General features: G+C 36.3%; 1 protein-coding gene across 8 annotated transcripts; it reads right to left on the bottom strand.

The window, feature by feature from the left end:
* Nucleotides 1–615: 615 nt before the first annotated feature.
* On the bottom strand, nucleotides 616–24,216 carry RBM45 (RNA binding motif protein 45). 8 transcript variants are annotated; one of them, XM_080798250.1, is made up of 11 exons: nucleotides 23,762–24,198; nucleotides 19,131–19,253; nucleotides 16,527–16,653; nucleotides 14,293–14,415; nucleotides 13,254–13,433; nucleotides 10,705–10,834; nucleotides 10,447–10,531; nucleotides 10,078–10,241; nucleotides 8,407–8,607; nucleotides 5,737–5,768; nucleotides 616–1,701 (listed from the first exon to the last, which is right to left on the bottom strand). In XM_080798250.1, exons 1-9 carry the CDS (start codon nucleotides 24,059–24,061, stop codon nucleotides 8,415–8,417), a joined length of 1,425 nt encoding a protein of 474 aa, XP_080654376.1. In that variant the 5' UTR covers nucleotides 24,062–24,198; the 3' UTR covers nucleotides 616–1,701; nucleotides 5,737–5,768; nucleotides 8,407–8,414. The 8 variants fall into 8 exon arrangements, 4 of the variants coding, with proteins under 4 accessions (XP_080654376.1, XP_080654377.1, XP_080654374.1 ...); XR_013966523.1 differs by having other exon boundaries at nucleotides 914–1,701; nucleotides 5,737–5,782; nucleotides 8,407–8,569; XR_013966524.1 differs by lacking the exon at nucleotides 616–1,701 and adding an exon at nucleotides 5,319–5,573 and having other exon boundaries at nucleotides 5,737–5,782.
* Between the last annotated feature and the right edge of the window lie 1,344 nt (nucleotides 24,217–25,560).

Genomic DNA, 25,560 nt, shown 5'->3' on the forward strand with positions numbered 1-25,560 from the left:
CAAAAATTCCTTCTAGTTTCCACTATTCTTACCTAAAGGTCTATGAATAATGTTTTTTATTTGAATGTTTCATGGGTATTTTTGCAGAAAACTGGCATAGGAGTGTTGCGGGTGTTTGTATTTATACTGCCTTTATTATCTTTTATTTTCTAGATGAGAAAATAGGTCCAAAAAGGCAATGTTGGTATCATATATGAAACTCGCTCCTGGGGGAACTGAAAGTTAATAATATCAGTAAGATCTAGAAGACATGATATTCCTATATGACAAGTAACTGAAAGCTATCAAGTAGAAGTATACTGCTAATCTTTCAGGATGGTAAAGGAAACCGACTTTCATTCTCCCCCAAGCCCCATACTTTCTTTTGAGTTATAGCAGTGAAATATGACTGGGCTGGGTGAAAGACAAGATTACATGACAATGCCTAGGATTCCCAGATTCAGGGTAAAAGTGGAAGGAAATGAGCTCTGCTAGGAGTTTCTGGTGGAAGCCAAGATAGTACCTAAATGGTATGTGGGCCCCGGTGGGAGTCTGTGATGATAAAACCAAGATGAGTGCTTTCTCCCCAATCTCCAAGTATGGTTTTTTGTTGTTTGTTTGTTTGTTTTGTTTTTTGCCATTTTTGGTTAATTTTGGCCTTGCCAATGCAAGTCAGCAAGTTCCAGTTTTCAGCAACCCCTGCAGATTCTTCCCAAAATCAGTCCTATCAGTAATAAATCGCAATCTCCTTCTACACTGTCCCCCAAGTGTCACATTCCTAAGTTACTAATGTACTGACGTGGAATAGGAAGGAAGTCTTCTTGTGCCAAAGGATCAATGATTTAAGAATGTAAACACTATTTTCTAGTGCCAAAACCCAATATAACACACTTTGTCAAGGATGAAAGGGAAAAAAATTAAATAATGTATTTTTGTATATCAAATCTTCCAGTAAATGAGGATGACTTTAAAGTAGGTGACTTTAATTCTTTTAGCATTAAAAAACCGAACCAAACGGAACAAACAAGCCCAGAAACCCTCTGAGAACTCTGTGCTAATGAATTCTGTGACCAGTGTATTACTAATGCTGAAAAATGATGACAATATGTGAGCAAGAAAATCAGTTAGCAGCAACAGCATTCACCTACAAAATCAGAAACGGAGTGCAGGCAGGAAAATTAAAAGAGTGTAGATTCCTAGGAGTATCTGTGAGTAAGTACTTTGGTTATCCTATTGTGCTCAACATTTTCCCAGTTTCTATAGAAAACAGTACTAGATTTTTGTATTTCAAATACAAAAATGATTTTCCTAAAACACCTGGTGTCCTCCCTCCACCACTTCTGCAGCAGCATTGTCAGAAAGGAGGTCTCCAGGGTACTGCAGGGGTTGCGGCCTTAGTCAGCTCGCAGGTTAGCGAGCTCACATGGATCCTGACATCAAGACATTAACTGCAATTCATCGAAGACAGTCACAGAACTCTCTTTCCCGTGACAGATAACCACTCAAATGAATTTTCACAGGGCCTGGTAACTTTCTCAAAGTATAATATTAGGGACCTCCATATTCTACTGAGGACAAGTGTTTTCTACCTTAAATATAGTCAAAACATTGTCCTTATAATGAATGAACTGCAACTTCATGTTAACTAAATATTTCTAGCTGATCCCCTAGTAATACCATACCTTCAGCTCCCAGGATCCATGTGTCCTTGAGTTACTGTTTCTAGAAAAGGAAATAATGCAATCCATTTATTAGAATTCGGATATTAAAATGAAACTTATCTAATAAGGATGACCTTTATGTTTTCTCTCTTTACTGAAGTCATATGTAAAAATAGTTGTTATGACTTTAATAGAGCTTACCATCCACATATGGCAAAAATTAAAATTTGCAGGTGGCTATACCCCTGGATGAAAAGGCCATATATATATATATTTCATTTGTTCTTGACCTCGCTGAGTTTTAGGCAAATAATTAAGAAGCTACTGAAAATTAAACTGCACCTATAAAAGATTTGTGGGTGCACCAAAAGAAGCATTCATTTTGTAAAAAGATTCACTTTGAGATTGTAAAAATACTCAGATACATATATGTGTATTTCTGTACTCCTGTGATTATTCTATTTCAGTTTTTTAAACACCGATGATAATTACATCACCTTCATGCTCCTTGCCATACATGCTCCTTGCCATACATGATACATATCTATATATGAATGATACATATCTATATACTTCTTAGAGACAAAATCTTTGATAATTCATTAGAATAATTTACTTCAAAATAAATGTAAATAAGAAATGAAATTAGGTAAATTTTGAGTGGCAAAAAACAAAAAATTACCATCCTATACAAACATCAAAAAATATTTGCTAACATGAAAAGCTGGCCTGACATCTTGCTATATATCTCTAAGACCGCTTGTGTTTTTTAATTTCTTATTATAATTCATTACTTACTGATATTAAAGCAGATGCTAAATTCTAAAAAATGGTTAAAGTAAAAAGACTCAGGAAGTTCTCAAAGTCTTATTTTTACAATAGTCCAATTTAAGGTCCAACATACTCTCTTAAGGCCAGTACACTACAAAGTCAATTCCATTGACTATCCTATCAAAATCGCTTAGGAAGCTTACTGAGAAACTCAGTTCCAAATGTGCAGACTTGGTGTACCTGCATCTTAAACAAATAACTGAGGTAATTCTTGTGGACACTAAAGTTTAGAACCACTGCTTTGGACAATACAAATCCTGTCATTTCATGCTCAAGTACCTTAAATAACACAGGAATGCTGCCCTTCACAGTTTCCGAGTGGCAATGTTTATCACCACCTAGTGGTAAAATCTCTTATTTCTATTTTCTGTCTGTTCATTGAGATCATGTAGGTCTAAGTTAAAAGAGAATACAGCATGCAGAGAACGTGAAAATTTTAGAGTAATAATTTCCTTAGTATTTTGCATTAATTTTTATCTACAGTGGGATAAAAAACACACACACAAAAAAAACCTTATAAATAAAACCACACCACTACCACTGAGCAAAAACAGTAGTATATATTGTAGAAGAACGTTTCCTAAAATAGGTTCATTGTAGTATCAGTGCCTATTAGGAGTATGCCTCTAAAAACACATTTCCCAGTGCAAACTATGGTCTTCTTTTGGAGATACAGAGATGATAAATATTAGCATATTAAAGGCTCTGGGAATTTTCATGCTCAAAAAAATCTGTGCAATAATAACCAAACATTTTCTAAGTATCTTCGACCATGAAAACTTTGTCCCTAAAGAACACTTACTGACTTCTCTCAAGACACTAGTATTTCAAGGAACATAGCTTGGGACATGGTGCTCTACAAACAGAAAATCTGATACCCGCTTTCGGCATCTACAATCTACCATAAAAGACCTGACAATGAATTTACAAGAAAGTTTTGATCAGGGTTTATTGTAGATACTATTTATATCTGAACCACATATTTCAAAGAGAAGTTTATTCATGTGAATTGCTTAAATGCACACCTAATAAAAACCCCTCTATGTTGGCAGTTTTAGTAACTGACATATGCCGAGCATCTAAGAATCTACGTTCTTATACCCAAAGTGCATTTGAGAAGTAAACATTTAAGATAGGAGCACTAGATTATTAAACACTATTTCTTAGGTTTTAGAACCTCCTGGTTTTAAGAAAAATGTGACATTGTGGCTTTTAAAAATACACTTTTAGGGCTCAACTACAAGCGACAACTGAGAGATGCAGCTGGAAAACGCAACAGAAGGCTGCACTGTAAAAGCAGTATTTCGCAGGCAGAGAACTATGCTACAAATCTCTTTAATAGAGTTTATATGAAGATATCAAGGAACTAAATCTACAGAAGACACCTTATTGAAACCACAATTGGTTGCTGAAACTGGCTCCCTGACATCAAATGCAGAGTGGAGAAATTGGGATTATTTTAGCCAAACAGAAAACCTGGAGCTCAGGAGGGTATATGATAGCTATCACCTGAAAGATTCAACTTCTTCTAAATGGCCCAGTGAAAAACTTGAAGACTAAAAAGGTGAAAATTGTGAGGAATCAGATTTTGTCAATTATGAGGATTAATCAACGATGCAATGGACTCAGGCACGAGTTAAGAGAACACTTTCCCTATTTTTATACTGTGTAGATTAACCAGCTGCCAGGTACATTTCTGGGGGAATTCAAGTATTCTTTGAGTGGTAGAGCCTGATAACCTGTGGGGCACAATCTGGTTCCAACCTGTGAAAATGAAACTATGTGCACAGTAAATGAGTTTAGGATGAATAAGTCTACCTGTTGGTAATTAATACTCAACTCTCCTCACTTAGGTTTTGTTTTGTTTTGTTTTGTTTTCCATTTCAAATGAGAGCATTTACTTTCTTCTCAAAATATGCCATTTGGTTCACAAAGATTCTCATTCAGTCAGTCCTGCCTGGGAAGATGAGATTGGAAATTTTCTCATCTAAATTTACTAAAATTATGGATTCAAAAAAAGGATTTCAATTTTTCAAGGGAGGGATGTCAAACTGCAGTACTCTCTTATGCTCAGTGAATTTAATCCTTCATTATTTTTAGTTTAACTTAGAATGTGAGAGGCATAATGAGGAAGTAATTCAGTGGTTTTAATAACTGCATACCATTTATACCTTTTTTAAGATGCTGAGTTTCTAACACCTTTTTTGATACATATTATTCACTTAAAGAGCAGCTAAAAATTTTTCTTGGATTTTCAAAATACAAGCAGAGTAGGATCCTAATTTTTAATCTTTTTTTGAAATGACTATTCTATCATAGTCTGTTCTGAAATTACTCACACATCATATTTTTGCAGCAGCCATTATATCTTGTCTTTATAAAGGGAAAACGTCCGGTTTATTTATTTAAACTTATTATCAATAATAACCTGAGACTCTTTTTTAAAATTACCATTGCTCTATAATCTTCAAAGATCTTTACAAAAATAACCAACAAATTTTGGTATACCTATAAAAATACAGTATAAAATATTTCTGGTATGTCTTTTGGCTCTTGCCTCAGATTAAGTGTAAGTAAGTAGCCAATCTGCATGTGTAGGTTGAGCAGCAAATTACCATATTTTATTGAATCTAAGATGCAATTGACCGAAGGAAGCACCATTATTTCACATTCCATTAAGAAATAAAAACAGTACGGCACCTAATTGATATCAAGATGTTTCCAATTTCAGAAGTATAAAAATGTGAAAAAAGGTGCATCTCAAAATCAATGAAATATGTCATTTTGTCAAATTCTAAACACTATTATATGTTTTATTCTCTTCTTTCACATAAATAAGGCATGATTTAGTCAAGCAAAGAAAACTTTATTTCTGCTACATATAACAACATATTGCTCTAAGAAACAACTATTATATTAGTTTTAGCACTGACGTGTGAATTCAAAAATACATGTCAACAATCCGTGCTCCCCAGACAAAACAATGTTGTGCACAGACTATCAGGTATATGAAAAAAAAAGCGGTCAACTGTCCACAGGGAGTGCGTCCAGTCACATTTTCAGTCAGTCAGCTGAGGATTATGTCATTATTTAGTCTTTGTTCTGTAGAAAGAACACAACAGAAGTATGAAAATCATCACCTGAAAGGAAACAGCTGTTGTATTTAGTATTCCTAAAATGTTAGGAATTTCCTTTATTTCAAAGTAACCAACGTTATCTGCTTACTTAATCATAGATGCCCCCAAATAAGCAAAACCAAACTTACTCAGAAGAATGATGCAAGCAGGTACTGAATTTCTGGAGGGAAAATGCTGTGAATTAATACAAAATCAGGATGCTCTGAAATACTAAAATTTTTATTTTCCTCAAATAGAAAGAGAAACATATTTTGTACATTAAACCCAATTCAAAATAGAACTCAATTACTGTCAAAGTTATATTCTTAGACCAGTTTCTTTCCCTATTTCAAAGGCATAGCTCACTTAATCCTAGGCCTATTTCTCAGAGACAAAAGGAACCAGCCTTTATGAGTGGTGCTTGTGTCCCCTGAAATCAAGGAAACAAATTAAAAAATGCTCCCCCTCCCAAAGAATTTCGATTGCCATAATCATGTAAAATTTGAGAAACTCTTTCATATTATTTTACTGAACCTTAAAGTAATACACTTATTTATGGGGTGCCTGGGTGGCTCAGTCTGTGTCTGCCCTCAGCTCAGGTCATGATCCCAGGGTCCTGGGATCGACCCCACAACAAGCTCCCTGCTTAGCGGAAGCCTGCTTCTTCCTCTCCCACTCCCCCTGCTTGTGTTCCCTCTCTTGCTGTCTCTCTCTGTCAAGTAAATAAAATCTTTAAAAATAAATAAATAAATCAAACCATTTATGTAATATACCAACAAAGGAGAAGAATCTCATGGAGTCCACAGTACAGAGAAAATCTACAGCAAAAATAAATTTGAAAAATGTCCTGCAACTTCCAAAACATTCAAAACCAATACAGCTGGTTATATCCTACCATTTTCAGCTAACCTGACCCAACTTTATCTTCGCTCTAAATAGGTACAACGGTTCAATAAAGGAAAAGAGGATAGATCTGTAGTTTAAGAACAGTCATGCTGAAGAATATGCAATTCCTCTAATGTAGGGAACGGGATGAATGTATATCACTTTTACAGGGAAAAATGTGGTATTATAAAGCTTCATTTGCACAGCACCAGCTGGCCATATTTTGTACCATTAAACTTTTAGTTTCTGACCATTTTGATAAGATGACATCTCAAAGATTCACTGAAATCACCAAGGCAAGAGTTTTAGCTCACACTTGCAAAACGTTATTATATTTCATAAGGAATTCCAATTAATTTTCTCTCAATAACCCTATTAAAACAATCAGCCTCATAAAGATGAAGAGATCTGCCCAATCACAGTCAGTTAAATGTTGACAGAATTCCAAGGCAGATCTTCTAATTTTTAAGTTTAATATTTTTGTACTATACAAATAATCACAGGAAAGGTTCAACCACAGGAGTAATTCATGTATTTCCCCCATATTAAGAACTTAGTATTACTGTCCTTTTTTAAAAACAAAGATTCTTTGAATAAAAGAATTGTTAGCTATATGATAAAATATTCACAGACACAAACACATTTTAGCTATTTTAGAAGATAGCTTGTCTAGCCAGAATTCAGGTCTTAACATTTTATTTGTAAATGTAAAAAGACAGCTTTGTTTCGAGAAGGACTTGCTAATTCTTTTTCATTGGCATTTTAATATTTGTACATTGTATGGGGTAATGGAAATGAGTTTTGTAACTAAATAAAACATTTCAAGACATTTCTAAATTAGGATTATTCATAATGGTCCCAACGGGCATTTCCTATTGCCAACTGCCTTCTAGGAAGGAGGAACTAATCACCTGACTTGCTCTATCAGAAAAAGGGTCATCACCAATAAGGCTTGCGACAATTCATTCTGACAGTTCCTAGTCGCCATAATTGGTCATAAAGAAAACAAAGGTAAAAGAAAATGGCTTTCAAGTCAGTAACTTCCAAGACAATCTTAAGGGCTTGCTGATTAGCAGTGGGCTTGGGAAGCTGGATGTGTGGGAAAAACTCTCAGCTGCTCCTGAAACTTAGAATTCACTGCCAGAATAACAAAAGTGAAAGAGTTGAACATTTCTACTTTAAAGAATGTTTCCCTCGGCCATGGAGGTATGTGTTGACTATCACAGAAAAAGAAATGTAAGTTTGATTTCTGAAAACTAAAAGAAAAAGGAATTCATATGGCTGCATGTATTATTATAATAGACAAGAGTTTTGGGTAAATTGTCAGGGTTCCTTTTTTAATACATATATACATATAATAATACTTTTTGAATATGTGGTTTTAATTCGCAAACTCACACATTCAAGTCCAGAGAAAAGCATTTAGGTTCAAAAGGTCCAGAAAAGATATCTTATTTGAACTGCTTTTTAGCCATTTCACTAGTGAGATGTCAAAACACTCTTTATAAAGGTTATTATAAATTACCTTAAGTTTTAACTCAAGACATTAATCCTTCAAGTTAAAGATCTTTAGAACTATTTCAATTTTGAGGTTAGCTAAACATATGGTAAAAAGTCAAATTCTTAGTATTTAAGATATTCACAAACAAAAAAACCCACTGTTTAATTTTCTACATTAAAAGCTGATTTTATTTCATAGAAGGGCAAAAACATTCTCTCAGTAAACATCAAAAACATTTAAGTTTATAAAGTTCAAGTTTAAAAAATATATTGTGAAATTAACCCAACCTGTGGTTTTATTAGTCAACCTTTAAGTCACAATGCTTCTAACTGACAACTTCCAAATCCCTAAAAAGAAACTCTATACATACATATTCTTCTTGTTATACTATCTGGCCAATGTGTTATTAAAATTCAGACTAAAAAGGGCTTACCTCAAAAATCAGTAAGTTCTTTGTCGTTTGTTAGATTCTTCTCTTGGGGAATCCGCCAGCATAACTTTAAGTCTGACTCCATTTAGGATCTTTCCATGTAAAGTAGTAATGGCATCATTGGCACTTATTCTATCTGCATATTTGGCATACCCCACGTTTTTTCCTGACACAAGGTAAACTTCGATTAGGTTACCAAAACGACTGAAATGAAGTAAAAAAAAAAAAAAATGAAATTGATAAAAATACAACCTTTCAGTTCCACTCCTCTCCCCACATCCCATCAAGTCAATCTTCCTTCTCAAACACGTGCTCTATTAGTCAAGTTCTTTTCATGCTCACTCAGGTCTCTTTCCTCATTCAGTCAGTCATTATCTTTTCCTTGGAATGCTCTAACTTCCTTACTTGTTTCCCTGCCCTCTGGGCTTGTCCCTATCTAATCTATTATTTACCTTCCTAGTGATCTTTCCAAAACACAGATATGATCATTTCCACCCTAAGGATTCTATCCAGGGTAAGGACAAACTCCCCAACATAGCCTGTGGGCTTTTCCTGAGATGGGCCTTGTCTTCTCTCACTTCACCCTCCCTTTCAAATCCCATATTCTAACCATCTCCTTTCACATTCTCTCTTACAGGAATAACCACCCCCACAACATCCTTTCTTCTCTAAGTTGTTTTCATCTGCAGGTCTCCATTATACATTGCTTCTTAGAGCTTTAGAAGTAGATACTCCCCTTACGTATTTCATAGCCTGGATATTCCTTTTCACAACACCAACCTCACTAGGTTGTAGTATCCTACTTCCTTATTTGTCTCCTACATGAGATTAGCTCTCAGAGGACAAGAACTACTATGTCTTATTTACATCATATGTTTGGTTTACGCAATGTCTCTTGCACTTAGTATGACAACTGCCTGGCATAAAGGAAATGTTTAGGAAATAAACTACATGAATCAGTTAAATAAAAGACAAAATATTTGAACTACTGGTATTTTGTGCAACTCTTTAATGAGCTTCCTATTTTTCAAAGTTTGCTAACATTGTTATAAGGCAAATAGGAAAAAGACTAAAAAGAAATAAGTTAAGATTAAAGGAGTTCTATTAAAAAACACAAAAATAAACAAGAGCCTTCCTTTTTCTATATTTATGTACTCTTACTTACAATCAATTGTTTACTCAATATAATCCTTAAGGATCCAACAGAGTGCTAACAAAATAGAAATGTTGTTTTCTATTTTGTTTCTATTTCTGATAGAAAATTATTTCTATAATTCAACTCTGTTCAGTTGAATTACAATCACAAAGGAAAAGTTATGTAAAAAGAATTCTAGAGGGCAGGTCTATGCAGATATGTATTTTCTATAAAGAAACAAATGATTTGTCCATTTTATGCATGCAACTTTTCAAAAACAATACTATGTTTTATATCTTCAAAACAAAATAACAGGAAATTCTGTGTGGAGACTTAAGATATATAAATAATAAAGAAGAGAAAGAAATGATCATATATTTTAAAAGGTGATATAAATAGGAATTTTTTAAACTGCAGAACAAATCATTTCTATCTGTTAAGTATTGGATATAGAAAGTTTCAAGTTTGTGAGAAGGCTTAAATGACTGTTTTAAATAAATTATATTATAAAACATAACTTTGTGGAATTGAATTCTTACCAGAATATATCCTCTAATACATCTAAAGGTAAAGGATGAGGATTAAACACGATAAAAAGTCTTTCTTTCACAGGAGTTTCAGGAGGGGCTTTTTTTTTGCATGATGGAAGTACAACATCTGTCTGGATTTGAGGCAACTGTGATCCAGAATTTCCTCCAAATTGCTGTTGAAGAGTTAGGTACAAAATAAGAAAAAGAAAAACTGCACTGTAAGGATTTTAAGCCAAGAGCTAAAGAGATCTACATCATGACTTCTATGTGATTTTGTACCGTAGCTCTGAACAGTTTCTTACATAGGTAATAAACAAAGGCCACATTTATTTTATAACCTACTGATGTATCATAGAGGTTAAGTTCTCACCTACTTACCAGAAATTGCTGCTGACTTGGGTTATTCCACACCATTGATGCAAGCTGTGCTGCTACCATCTGCGTTGCCATTTTTCTAAGAAGGCTAAAGAACAGAACTGATGATTTACAGAAAACCAGAAACATTCAGTTTCTTACCCGTAACTTGTTTTGTGTGACTTCCTCACCCAAGAGGTTAACTGATTTCCATTCTTATTCTTCAAGTCCTATCATGTACACCCAGAACTCTGCTTTAGACCCTCCTAAGATGGTACTTACTCTGTTGCATTACTCCCATCATCAATGAAGGAAACACCTATCCGATTCCCAGGAGGGTACTGAAACCCATGTAACTTGTATTTTGCATAAATAGCTGATGCTACATTGAAATACTGAACCACTCCATGACCTAAAACAAAGTAGAGAATATCAGGAGTTAAAGAAAAAGAAAGGGTACCTAAAGCCTGTCTTGCCACAAAATGAAGCAATACAGAAATAGTCTGGTATCACACAACTAGTAAACACAGCAAAGGGACCAGAAAACAAAGTTTTCTTATACATATGTACAACAACTATGTTCCTACAAAGTCTAAAGCAGACTTTGGCAAAAATATAAACATATTTTAAGGAAAATGTTAATTATTGGAGCAAGTTCTGCCCAATGAATTTAATTTTAAGATACAGGTGTTTCTTATACGATAGATACACCTAAAACCACTTCTTCTTAAATTTTTATTCTTCGAAATCTGCTTTGAAATTTTAAAATTTTCCCTATCATACTGAGTAGGAAATGAAATGAGGAGAATATACAGTCTGATAAGAACATACAGTTATCAGGATCGCTGCAGTGCTAGAGAAAGTAAAAGTGATATTTATAAAAAAACAAAAGGTAGGGAACAGAGGCTCTCAGATTAGAAGTCACATATTTCACACTTCTCTGGAGAGCTTTCAGGTAAGGAGAAAGATTTCAATTCAGGAGGGTGATGCTAAAGTGGGGGGATAATTTTATACCAGAGTCCATATATGGATAGCCCAAGAGCTTATAACATAACCAAAAGGTTTTCATAATATATAACCTTCACATATAATATAATATGATATAATATAATATAAAATAATATATATAGAATATATAACCCATATATATAACATAACCCACTTGGGGGAAAACACTGCTATAATTTCATGTTCCTTTCTAAACCGAAGCACCCCAAAATTTTAATGAAATTAAAATTCAGAAAGCAAAGGAACATATAAAACTAATTCAGGCAGAACTCTATGATGATACCTCTATTAATAAAAAGGTGTCCCAATAACACATATTTTTTTTTTATCAGACACATTCAACCAGAGAAAAGTTACAGAAGGTAGAGGAACACATTTCAACATATCAGATAAAAGGGAAAGAAATACAAAACAAACAGAATTATACATAACAATGAATGTGCCAAAAACCACAAACTGTGTGCTTTAGAATCAGAATACAGAATGATAGTCTAAGGTTAGGGTTGGAGATGGTCCAAAGTAGGCTCAGATGGGCAGTTATGCTAAAAGACTAGGGCTGGGTAGAGTAATAGTGAGTTAAGTGCATGTATCTGGGTGAAGAGTGGCACCATTCCAGGCCTACCAGCCCTGATGACTTGACTCACTTTTCTACTTCCCCTTACATCCATCACACCCTGTAAGGACTAAATCGAGTCTATCCATAGTACTAGAACAGATGCCAAATATGACCAAATATATGCCAAATATACCCCTCATCTCTAATTCCCTAAAGCAAACCAATAAGCTCCTGAGATTTCCTGAGTGCCTATCATGTGCCAGGACTTGCATTAGGTATTTTTACATACAGCATTCCTAATTCTTATCTAACCCTGACAGAGAGGGTATTAATAATCCCCTTTTATAGATGAAGAGAGAGAGATTCAGAAGGGATAAGCAGTTTGTCAAGTTCTCAGAGCTACATGCCAGTGCTAGGATTTGCACCTGAGTCTGATGTGAAATGGAATGCCAACCATTTTCCATTATGCCACGATAACTCCATTTTTAAAAAGCCTTAAAAAAAAAACTTAAAAAATTATGAGATGGCTAAGCCAACACTAGATATTAGGTTTAGTCAATTAACTAGTTAATAAGTTCAAATGGCTGATATTAGGGCCTTGCTTCAAATTTTTTAAAAAAGATTTTATTTATTTATTTGAGAGAGAGAGAGAGAGAGAACAAGCTGGGGGAGAGAGGGGGAGAAGCAGACTCCCTACTGAGCAGGAAGCCTGACATGGGGCTCGATACCAGAGATCAAGACCTGAGCCAAAGGCAGATGCTTAACTAATGACTGAGCCACCCAGGCGCCCCAGAGCCTTGCTTCAATTAAGACTGGGAAGAAGTAGAGAGAGAAGTAGAGCAATTAAATGCTTGAAATGAAGGGAAGGAGTTTCATTTTGGGTACAAAGTTTGAAAAACAAAAAACAAAAAACAAAAAAAGAGAGAGACACTTAGGGATGAGGAGGAAACTTCGAAGGGTTTCAGAACTTTGCCTAACATTAATCAGGAGTACAGGGACCCCATTCTGAGGTATTTTGGTTGTACAACTGGAAACAGAATGCTCTATTTTGTGGGAGTTAAAATATTTTTCAAAAATATGTGACATTGTATAAAGGAGATATATTCTCAGGGGTTTATTTGTTAAGGTATCACTGTAATTTAAAGTTTAAAACGGAGAAAAAGAAAAAAAACTGTCATAGAAAGACTATTTGACATAAAAAGCACCACTAGAGAAAAGACATTTTAACAAAACACAGTATATTAAAAAATAATAGACATTATTTTACCGTAATTAGAATAAGGATCTCGTTGAACTTCACAGTATTCCAATCCTGGTACTATATCAAAAATACTGAAAAGCTGCTCTTCAGTGAAAGGAACTCTTGATACAACTGACAGGCGTTTGGAGATAGCTTCTTGGCCTCTGTTGTCATTCTTGTCAAAACCTGAAAACTCAGATTGTTGTTCTCCAACAGTATAAAAAGAAAAGTACATCTTTTAATTTCTACACATTCAAGAATTCACTTAACATTTTAGGTACAAGTAAGATGAGCTGTCACTAAGTCCATTGCATTTGACCAAGGCACTCTATATTTTGTAGCATGCTCTTGGCCATTAACACTATCAGAATGGACCAATGGTGTGAAAACAGACAACTTGTCCCACTCTCCTGCTTTTGACACAGAAATATAAGCAGAAATGTGTAGTATAAATTCAGAGGAATATGTTTAGTATGCAAATCTGCAAAATATGGCAAGTATTTTGCCTAAAACAAAGATTATGCTAAATAATACTTATAGGACTTACTTTTATCACTCACTTCTCCCTTTCGTTAACTTCTATGTTTGTCATTCCTTTCCTTTCTCTAGCCCTAATTTTAAAGCAGCAGTACCTTAGGGATAAAATCTTAGGACTCTGTACTGCGGGGATATCAGTACAGGTCTTCCATACTTTTGGGTCCTAACAGAGGCAGAAGCTTGCTCAAAAAATTGGCAGTGAGGTAGTTTAATATTTAGATAATACATAACTGACCACTGAAATTATATAGAATTCTATAAACAATGCTTATATATTATGTATTATATAATACACAATGCTTATATAATGTATAATTTCCAATTAGTTTTCTATGTTACACATAGTGTTAAATATGCAAGTGTTAAATAAGACCATGAGGAGTCATGACAAACTTCTCAAAAAAAACCCCACATTAACTTTTATTCACTAAGTGAGATTTACAGACTACTGATAAAAGAATATTTTATAAAATCCAAATCCGACTGTATATATTACATACACTATTAAAAGAAAGGATAGCTTACTCACCAAATGGAAACATATTTACTCTAGGTTCATGTCCCAATGTCTCCTGCCTCATGTTACTGTAATAGTCTTGTTCCGAGGATTCAGATGCTTTATTTTTAGGTTCAGCCAAGATTGCCCTAAAACCTGAAAAAGAGAATCTATGACTTTCAAAGTCCACAGCAAATTTAGCACACCTGCAAATATACTTTATTGCTAGTGCTTGACTTAGCTTTAGAACTATAATTGTACAAAACAAAATCTACACAAAGGCCAGATTCTGTACCACACCTACTTCTTTGCTTTTTGGAAGATGGTAAAAAATAAGTAAAAAGGGCAAGAATCTCAAGTTATGGTCAAGGCAGACACTGAAGATCAGCAGTTCTACCCTATCCTTTCCAGTCTCCTCCCTATTACAAATAACATCCTGGTTTGTTCCCCTGGCTCAACATCAAAATCCTATAGGGCTCTTCACATTCAACCTGTCAGCAAGATTCTTCCTTTGAAATACACTTACAAGATGTTGTCTTTTACTCTAACTTCCTTGCCTTTGTTTCTAAGTCAGATTCCCTTCAATTAATTCTAACAACTCATTAACTGGTCTCTTTGCCTCTGGATCAAAGGTTTTAAGTAGGGGTTTGAAGATGAGCTTCAAAAAGTGGGAAGGTTCCATGAACTCTCTGCAACTTTAAACAATACACTTATGTATATGTGCACATGGGCATATTTCAAAGAGGGTTCAGAGCTTTCATCATATTATTCAGTGGCTCCAAAAAGGATAAAACCAAGTCACTTTGAATTCTTTCTCTGAAAATCCATCCCTGATACTGTGGTTAGAGCAACTGTCCTGAAACAGTTATTTTTCTCCTTTTAAAGCAGTCTACAAGGGAATCTTGAGGTTGAACTCTTCATAACCTCCCATATATGGTGCCAATGGACTTAGTTAACTTTGTCTCCTAATTACTCAATAGGATTAATTATGCCTTATTCAGACTTTTGCCTTCACAGTATTAAGCAAAGACATGTTTACCCCCAGCTCTGTGCCTTTGTTAGCACTGCTCTCACCTTCCGTCCTGCCTACTCTATACCAGATGTCATTCTTACCTCTGTGTACAGAGGTTTTTTCATGTTCTCAATGCACTTGTTTCTACCACTGCTGGACCACACATTTTTGAACATTTTCTCATTTGGAAAATTTCTATTGAGTCTATTATAAATGGCAGTTTCTTTGATAGAGATCTCAATAAATCTTTACAGAGGGTCTATAACTGTACTAGGTACTAGGAATGAGAGAAAGAGACAAATAAAACACTCCTGCTTTCAAAGAGCCTTTTAAAAAAGTCTTCTATTATTCTTTAACTATTTTTTGCCTATTAGAGCTTGGCTACCCAATATAATTAAATTCCTTAAAAGCTATATATTTATTCCCTTTGTATCTTTTTACTTAACATACTGCTGAGTATGCCACAGGTACTCAATTAATGCTGGCTGGTTGAGAAATACAGAAGGATCTGAGAGGAAATTTTGATATGTACCTTAGGGTTATTTAAGAATTCTACTGATCAGCAATAATTCTTTCCAGTGCATAGAGATCTTTATAATATCCTAAAACCTACTAATTTAACTAATCCTCATTTCTAAAGGTCAATATAACTAGGAGTATGACAACAAAGGATATTTTCCTTGGCTGCTTTAAAATTCTTATTCTTCATTATATATAGCAGTAACAGCATAAGATCCAATTCATGTCACTCTAGCTCAAAATTAACCTAATATATATTTAGTTACCTATGTAGGCAAAATTTATACTAAGTCCCATCCTTAACCTTTATGTTTATTAGCATATACATAATTCTATTTAAGGTGTAGTTTAAATATGCACAAATATACGAGAAAACTTGAGGTTTTTTTAAATAAAGAAAAAAAATTTTTTTAAAAGCTGGAAAGGGTAAGTCAATTTTTAATACTTAAAAACTTTAAATTACTATAGAAATAATAACCAAAATGTGCCAACAGTATTTTCACTTGCTAAGTTGATGCAGTTGCTCATATTTCTCTTGAAGACAGTGCCTCAATGAAAGCTTAATCACAATCCCAAAATAATTTTCATCCTAGGTATATGCATATATTTAAACTTGCATTGCTAGGATTAAATTAGCAAGCATGCTTATTAGTAAAACCACATGTTAAATTCAGTTATTTAGAATAATTAAAAGTTTTTAAAAAGTCTTTAACATGTTAAATGAACACATCCTTACTTCGATCACAGTTTTCTATTGCTTGGGCAGCCTGTGATGGTTTTAAGTATCGAACATAGCCCAAACCTTTACTTTCTCCAGTTACTTTATTCTTAATAATGCTGCAATACTCGATATCTCCATACACCTATGAGAGTTAAAAGAAATGATCTTAGAGGAGTCAAAAATCAATAACTGAACAGATTATTTCAGAACTTAAAGTTTATTTGTGCTCCTTATTTGCAAAACTAGAAATCAGAATTAGAATTTATAGCCATTTTTAATAATAGAATCAAAATGTCACAAACTAATGATTTTCATTTTCATTTGCTGAGCATTTGCTTTACATATATTACCTTATTGCTACAATAATCCCTCAAGGATATATGTATAATACGTATGTATGTATAGATATACACACACATAAAATTTATGTATATACTAATATATGTTATATATATGGATGTATATTATACTATTTATCTCACAGACAAAGAAACTAGGTCTTTGAGGAATCAAATAATTTGCCTATGTCATGGAGGGCAAGTAAAAATGTGTAAATGATTTTGAAAGCTTCAAAGTCTTGGTCAGTGGTGATCACAAGCTGGAATTGAACCTTCTATATCCAAATTTTTGCTCAGTCCCTTATTTTTTTTTTTAAGATTTTATTTATTTATTTGACAGAGATCACAAGTAGGCAGAAAGGCAGGCAGAGAGGGAGGGGGAAGCAGGCTCCCTGCCGAGCAGAGAGCCCGATGTGGGGCTCGATCCCAGGACCCTGGGATCATGACCTGAGCCGAAGGCAGAGGCTTTAACCCACTGAGCCACCCAGGCGCCCCTGCTCAGTCCCTTATTAACTGAGCAGTTTAGTTATCCTCTCTGTGCCTATCTCTTTACCTGCTAAATGGGGCTAAAAGTTGTACCTACTTATTTTAAGAGTTAAATGAAGGGCACCAAGGTGGCTCAAGTTGTTAAGCGTCTGCCTTCAGCTAAGAGTTAGATGAACTAATAGACCTAAAGTGTCTGGGATACACTAAACATTAGCTACAGCTGTTTGCCTTCTAACAGGATGTAACTGTATTCCTTTGAAGAGGAGCTTCTCAATGTATATCACTAAAACACTGGCGTGCTCAGAAAGTCATTCCATGGAGAAATATGGGATATAAATTCTTAGTGTTTATTATTTATTTTTAAAAAGATTTTATTTATTGTTTAGAGAGAGACAGTGTGTGTGCGAGCAGGGGGAGGGGCAGAGAGAGAGGGAGAGAGAAAATCTCCAGCAGACTCTGAGCTGAGTGAGGAGCCTGACGCAGGGCTCCATCTCACAACTGGAGATCATGACTTGAGCCAAAGTCAAGAGTCAGATGCTTAACCAACTGAGCCATCCAGGCGCCCTCCTAGTGTTTATTATTTATTTTATAAAATTCTCATGTAACCAATTAACAACTTAATTATTATACATTTGGATAAAAATGTCATATTTGTTCACTCAGAAAAAGATAAAAAGTTCTTACTATTGGAGGAAGTTTGGAATATATATGTTTGATAGCTGTTATTTTTTCAACTCTTGGGGTAGGACAGAGAAAGTTTGGAAATTACGTATTTGTTTCTTTTCTTTCTTGCTTGTTGCCTACCTGGTTCATAGTATTGGAAAACTTAGTAGAAAAAGGATAAAAAATTACAACTCAAAATAATTTAAGAATTGATTTTTAATAATTTTTGTGGAAGTATATCATGTATATAAAAGTCAATAGCTAAAAAGAGATTTAAAATTATCTTTAAATTTCATTGACTATAATCTTCCTATATGGTTCAGAGCTGTAGTTTTTTTCCCTTTAAATAGAACTCCTTCGGGGGCGCCTGGGTGGCTCAGATGGTTAAAAGTCTGCAGCTCAGGTCATGATCTCTAGGTCCTGGGATTGAGCCCCATGCTGCGTTCCCAGCTCAGCGGGGATCTGCTTCTCTCTCTCCCGCTGCTTCTCTCTCTCCCGCTGCTTCTCCCCCTGCTTGTGTCCTCTCTCCCTCTCTCTCTCTCTCAAATGAATACATAAAATCTTTAAAAATAAATAAAATAAATAAAACTTCAAAGGCTTAATTTTAGGACTAATATTCCATAAAGGATGAGCCTTTCTGTGAATAAGTATATCAACATGCCACAGGCTTAGAATAAATACTAGATAATACAGTTCACACACTCAGGCTTACTTGACTCCCCTCTACATGAGAGCAACAGAGTGGTGAGAGGGTATTTGAAAGTGTAAAGAGCAAGAGCAGCTTCCAGATTCAGACAGCACGGGTTTAAATCTTGGTCCACCACCTACTGGGTATGTGACCTAATTTAAAACTCCAGGCTTTATACTTTATTTTCCTGAATCCGTGTTTCCCTTAAAGGCAGAGAAAACACCATCATTTATATTTTCCACTTTTTTATGTTGTTTTTTTGGGGTTTATTCTAGGTTTAATATTTTAAAACTAGATGGAAATAGATGACTTAAAAACAGTTATTTAATTCTCTAGCAACAATCTAATGACCTAATGCAAACAACACTTAAGATTTAGTAACCATACAACCAATTTAGGATTCTAAGTTACCACAGACGCTAGTTGATTAGAAAACATAACTACCTTAAATTTTTCCCGTAGATCTTCTTCTGTGTAGGACTTTGGTATCATAACGAATATTCTTGTGAGTTCTTCATCTTCAACATCACGATGACTTCCAGATGATCTGGACTGAGCAATGAAAACCTAAGAAACAAACAAAATCCCAAAAATAATAGTTAACTGTTTTCCTATTTCTTAGGTATACTTACTTCATTATTATTATGAGATGCATGTTAGGATAAACACAATGTAATAGGATTTTGTCAAAAGTTTTTTTAAAGTAATCTTTACTACAATGGTTTTTTTTTCTTTTTTTGCAGTGTGTTTTTTATATGAGATAATACCAATGTCTGCATTGTTTTTTCCAAATGTATTTTTACTTTTGCACTTTGGTTTACCAAGAGCAAATCAGTGCACTGAAAAAGAATGTGTATCTGCAACAGCTGAGTACAGTGTCCAATAAATGCCAACTACAGTGATTAAAGTGTTAAGTATCACATCTTTACTGATTTTGTCTAGTTGTTCCATCAGATACTAAGAGAAGAGTATAAAAACCTGATTGCAAATTTTTCTTTCTCCTCTTAGTTCTATAAAATGATGCTTCCTGTATTCTGAAGCTGTATTATTGGCTCCATAAACATGTGGGATCATTATGTACTTCTGTCATTTTTATTCCCATGAAGTTGCCCTATCTTTGTTAATACTTCTTGAGTTGAACACCATTTTGTATGACATCACCCAAGCTTTTTCTATCCTTTCACTTTCAACCACTTTGTATCTTTATACTTTACATGTCTCTTTTAAACAGTATTTAGTTTGGTCTTTCTTTTTTTTACTAAATCCTGATAATCTCTGCCTTTAATTGGCATGTTTAATCTACTTATGTTTAATGTAATTATTGATACAGTTGGGTTTAAGTCTAGAATGTAATTATTTTTAATTGTTTTCTTTTTAATATGAACCTTTAAAAAAGGTAGCATAATCATATTCTGGATAATCTCAGTGACCAAGTGATTTATGTGAGGAAGAAAATGTACCGGACTGAGGCTCCATTTTCTACTATTAGCAATTTACTTTTACTGAAACATCATCTGTGACATTAGATTACTCAGATTATTATTACTTGGATTATGATATGAGATTATTACTTATTACTTTATAAAATTGTTACAGTTTTATATTATCCTAAAGGAATGTTAAAATCTCTAATTAGGATTGTGGATTTGTTTATAGAGCTGTAAGGATAAGAATTTTAATGATTAGTTTTGTTTTTTATTACTTGAAGACATGTAATAAAATTAACATAAATCACCACATGAAGCCCTTAAGGTTTCTTTTTTCTTCTTCTACTTTAAAGGGGGAGTGGCGGCTGTATACCATTGAAATGGAATTCCAGAGGAGGCAGCAACCCAGAGGACTGAGAACTTATAAGTCATGAGATTTCAAAAGTATTGAAACAGAAGATTGTATATTTGCTTAGAAAACAGCTGTCGTAGAGGTGTAGGACCTTGTTTACAAGATACAGCTGGAGACATATTCCTAAATAAGAGTCTACTGTTACTCCCTCAATAAACTTATGCTATATGCCAAGCAGTGTATGAGGTATTAGTAATACAGTACTAAGCAATACAAAAATGACCCACTAGAAAGTCAGTCTAGGGGATATATCAGTAATGAATGATCAATAGGTAAATGAAATAGGAAACCTTTATGAATATAGGAAGAAAAAGGGAAAAGAAGAGTCTCAAGAGTCTCAAGTCTCAAGAGTCTCAAGATTTGAGACCAGAGGTGTCATCAGATCACAAACTTCTAAATTTTAGAAGACTGGAGTGTTTCAAATTCCCAATAAGGCAGGCAGTGTCTGAGAAGAACACATGTATAATTAACCACTTAATGGAGATTTCTCCTGAGACTTTAAGTTCAGACTACAAGCTCTAAATAAGAGGTATTCTTACAGAGCTGAAGATAATGTTGTTGGTCACAGAATAATTCTTACTTAGCCAGTCTTCTGGCTGTAGGCCTGGGGCTATAATTTTCTTATCTGTCTTACAGATCCTTTGGAACTTTGCAAAAGCAAACTATATGAAAGAAGTTGAAGCTGAATTAATTTAACTGGAAGTACAGAAGAAACAAAAACAAACAAAAGTAAAAAACTACAATCCAGTGGAAGACAGACCCAAGCTGAACCCACTGAAAATGAACTTAGACTGCCTAGCTCGGTTTTGCACTGCAACAAACTTCTGGCTAAAACTGAGTGGACCAAAATGTGAAAAAACAACTTAAACTTTAATTATTTTGGGGAATAACTTCTCTGTGGCTAAAAGGGAGGGTACATTTCAGTGCTGGGACTTTCACTTCTCTTGTAGGAATTTAATCAAGAAAAGGGAATTATATAGGTTTAAAATTGGGGGCATTTTTTGGGTTGTCCACAGACCTCTGTGGTTATACTCAAAGTATAAAAACCCTCTCTGGCTAATTTAATTAGAAGGAGATACAAATGATCAATCTAGGACAGGAGTCAGCAAACCATAGCCTCCTGTTTCTCTATAGCCAATGATCTAAAAATTGTTTTTACATTTTATTTATTTATTTATTTTTAAAAGATTTTATTTACTTATTTGACTGAGAGAGAGAGATAGCGAAGAGAAGGAACACAAGCAGGGGGAGTGGGAGAAGGAGTAGCAGGTCTCCTGCTGAGCAGGGAGCCCGATGTGATCATGACCTGAGGCAAAGGCAGACGCCCAACGACTAAGCCACCCAGTTGGTTTTTACATTTTTTTAAAAATTTTTTAAAATTTTTTTTTTTACATTTTTAAAGGGCTGTTAAAAACAACGAATAGGTCGGGGGCATCTGGGTGGCTCAGTGGGTTAAAGCCTCTGCCTTGGCTCAGGTCATGATCCCAGGGTTCTGAGATCGAGCCCCCGCATCAGGCTCTCTGCTCAGTGGGGAGCCTGCTTCCCCACTCTCTCTGCCTGCCTCTCTGCCTACTTGTGATCTCTGTCTGTCAAATAAATAAATAAAATCTTAAAAAAAACAAAAAAACAATGAATAGGTCACAGAGCTCAGCAGGGAGCCTGCTTCCCCCTCTCTGCCTGCCTCTCTGCCTACTTGTGATCTCTGTCAAATAAATAAATAAAATCTTAAAAAAAAAAAAACAAAACCAATAGGTCACAGAGACTGTATGTGGCTCACAACACCTAAAATATTTACTATCTGTCCTCTTACAGAAAAAGTTTGTCAACCCCTGATCTAGCATATGCTGTGGCCTTACAATAAATTTTATTAATGACCTGTTCTACTCCATTTCAGAGAGTTGGGGAGGTGGAAATAAAGGGAATGTCTATGGTCTACTGTAATGCTGATATACTCCTAGGCTCATTCTCTTTTGTGGATGGAGGGATAGGTAAGACTTCTGGAGACTGATATATCTCTCAGTCTTCCACTTGTGTGAGTCAATATTAATAATATTCTTACCAGTTTTCTGTAGTAAATGGGAGGAAGAAAAGGAAAAAAACATCAAGGGAGAAGGGAATTTTGTGGAAGTCTCAAACAGAATTACAGGACAGGTGAGGATACTGTTGAAGTAACTGTCAGAGCCTCAGGACTGGGTCCGGAACTGAGTTCACAGCCAGTAAGGAATGACACTGTGGCTACTACTGACCTTAAGGATATACTAAGGGCCTATCTTTTGCAAAGCACTGTGCTAAAAGCATAAATTAAGTCAAGTAACTCTCAAAAATTACCCTTCCTGCCACTTGCCAGTCATCTTAATTTTACACAAGTTTAAGTGCTGAAACAATATAAACGCCTCCAGGGTGAACTAAGACTACACAAAGAAGCATTTAGTAACAACAATACAACCATACTACCATCACGATGATTTAGCCCTGCTTAAGGCAGGTTACTTTGGTTGCTTTCAAAGAAAAGTGGCAATACCAAAACGTAAGGTATTACTACTTTCACAAAGAGGGCTTAGTTAAGATGATCTTAAAAAACACAACTGGGGCTCTCTGCTCAGCGGGGAGCCTGCTTCCTCCTCTCTCTCTCTCTGCCTGCCCCTCTGCCTACTTGTGATCTGTCAAATAAATAAATAAAATCTTAAACACACACACACACACACAACAGTGTGACAAATACGCAATAGCAGCAGTTATAGTCACCTTCACACACTATTTACATGTACCCTTTCGTCTGGTACTGGGCAAACGCCCAGCACCAGAGAGGCCACAGTTTAACACACTTTTATCAAGTTGTTAAGCTCAGTAGTAACCTGAAGAAAAGCAATAAATAAATAAATAAATAAATAAAAACCGAAAACAGTAACACCCGTGTTTATGTAAACGGGGTTATAAGACTGGAGCTTCAGGAGTGGGCGGTGGAGTCCAGGGCTCCGGGGCAGTGACAGCGCGAGTGGGGGCAGGTCCAGTCACCCTAGCTGTGCTGCCCAAGTCCGGGCGGTCGTTCTTCCCGCACAGCCCAAACCCCGCACCCCTGTCGCGAACGCCATCCTCCCGTCCCCGGAAGGCCAGGTGCTGCCCAAGCCACCCCAGGGAGCGGATGTATTACTTCGACCCCACGCTGACACAGCTTCAGGCGCGAGAAGCCCCACCCCTACCCACTCGCGCGAGGACCCCAACCCGGGCACCAGCACCTTGATGGGCTTGGTGTCGTTGGGGCTGAGGCACTGGCCGTGCATCTCCTCCATGGCCCTGCAGGCCTGCGAGCTGCGGGCAAACTTGACGAAGGCGATGCCCTTGGACTCCTTAGTGTGCTTGTCCCGCACCACCCAGATGTCCTGGATCTCGCCGAAGGGCGAGAAGCGCTCCCTCAGCACCGACTCCGGCGTGTACTTGCTGATCACCAGGAAGATGCGGCTGTTGGGCGGCTCGTCCAGGCTGTCCACGCCCGGGCGGAAGCCTCCGCCGCTCGCACAGCTGGCTGCTTCGTCCATGGCGCTCCACCCCGGCGCGGGAGCCAGGTCCGGGTCCCCTTAAGGTCTCCTCGCTGCTGCTGGGCCCGCCACCGCCGCTCCCGCGGTCAGCCGTTGCGGGTCCGGCGCTCCGCTTCCGGAAGACGCAAGAGTCGGGCGCCGGACCAGCGTCTGGAACCAGCTTCCGGGGAGCGGCCTGCAGCGCCCCCTAGCGATGCGGGGGGGTGGGGAGGCCGACCTGGTCCGGGAGCCCAATCTCGCGGAAACGAGGCTCACATGTCAGGGGTGCCATCCGCATTGCCTCTGGCCAAAACAGCCCTGTCTGGTGCACAGACTTTCCCAGCGCTGGCTTTATTCCCACCCCTAGAGCCCAAGCATTCTCCCCTCAAAACTTGCCATCTTGGTTATGAGCTGAGTATATATATGACCACTTATAGGATGAAGTTAAAAACCCTATAGTCTTATTCGAGATCATCCAATTCGAGCCTCATTTGTTGAGAAAATTGAGATGAGGAAATCGAGGCCTTTGGAATAGCCAAAGACAGTAGGGATACAAATAACAGAGCCAAAACCAGAACCAGGTCCGTCTGCTGATGTGCTCAACTCCCACAAGCACCCCTGGGGATTTGAGGGCTGAAAGGGTGGACTGCTCAGCTATAGGGACTAGGAGAAATCTCTAGGAGAAGCAAAGTGGGAATGCTTACTGACTTCTAAGGCTTCTTGTTAAAGGGACTTGAGGACAGGTCAGTGGGAAACCTAGCAGAAATCCAGAAACAAGATCTGGATTTTGTAGTGGAGTTGGAATAATATGAAAAGAATGAAACTGAATGTGGTCCAGGAGCAGAACTTTTTGAATGCTCAAGATCAGGGTTGCTTTGAGCTCAAACAGATAAATACTATTTATTGTGTGCCAGCTGCGTGCCAGCTCTGTCTAAGGAGCTAGATACACCATAGGGAAAAGGAAAAACCTGTTCCCTGTCCTCATAGAGCTTTCTTCTATCGTGGAAAAATTACATGTAAATATATAGTGCAAAATAATGTCGGATTGTGTTAAATGGTTTTGCCACTGAACTGTGTGAGTTTGGATAAGTTAATTCATATTTCCAACTTCAGTTTCCTCAGCTGCAAGGAGAAATAACATTGCCTACTAAATGGGGTAGTTATTAAGCTCAGTTAATTCATCCATTTATTTAAGGACCGAATGTTTCTGACTGTCTACTGTGTGTTGGGCACTGTGCTTTACTCAAGTGATATGGTATTAAACAAAATGATCCTTCTCTTTCTCTTATGAAATTAATAGATTGGGTTTATATACTTAGGATTTTATGAAATAATATATATGGAGCTTATAGCTTAAGGATCAGATGAGCTAATATGTGTACAATGGCACAATGGAGATGAATTTTCTTGTTCCCTTTGACGAGGGTATCCACTCTCCCACTTTTTATATTGTATACTTGTATGATAGCAACTAAGAGTCAGGGATTGTGGGTTCTCACTATGGCTGTAGCACAGAAGAT

This window comes from Martes martes (genome assembly GCF_963455335.1).
Source record: "Martes martes genome assembly, chromosome: 3".
Classification (NCBI taxonomy): Eukaryota; Metazoa; Chordata; class Mammalia; order Carnivora; family Mustelidae; genus Martes; species Martes martes.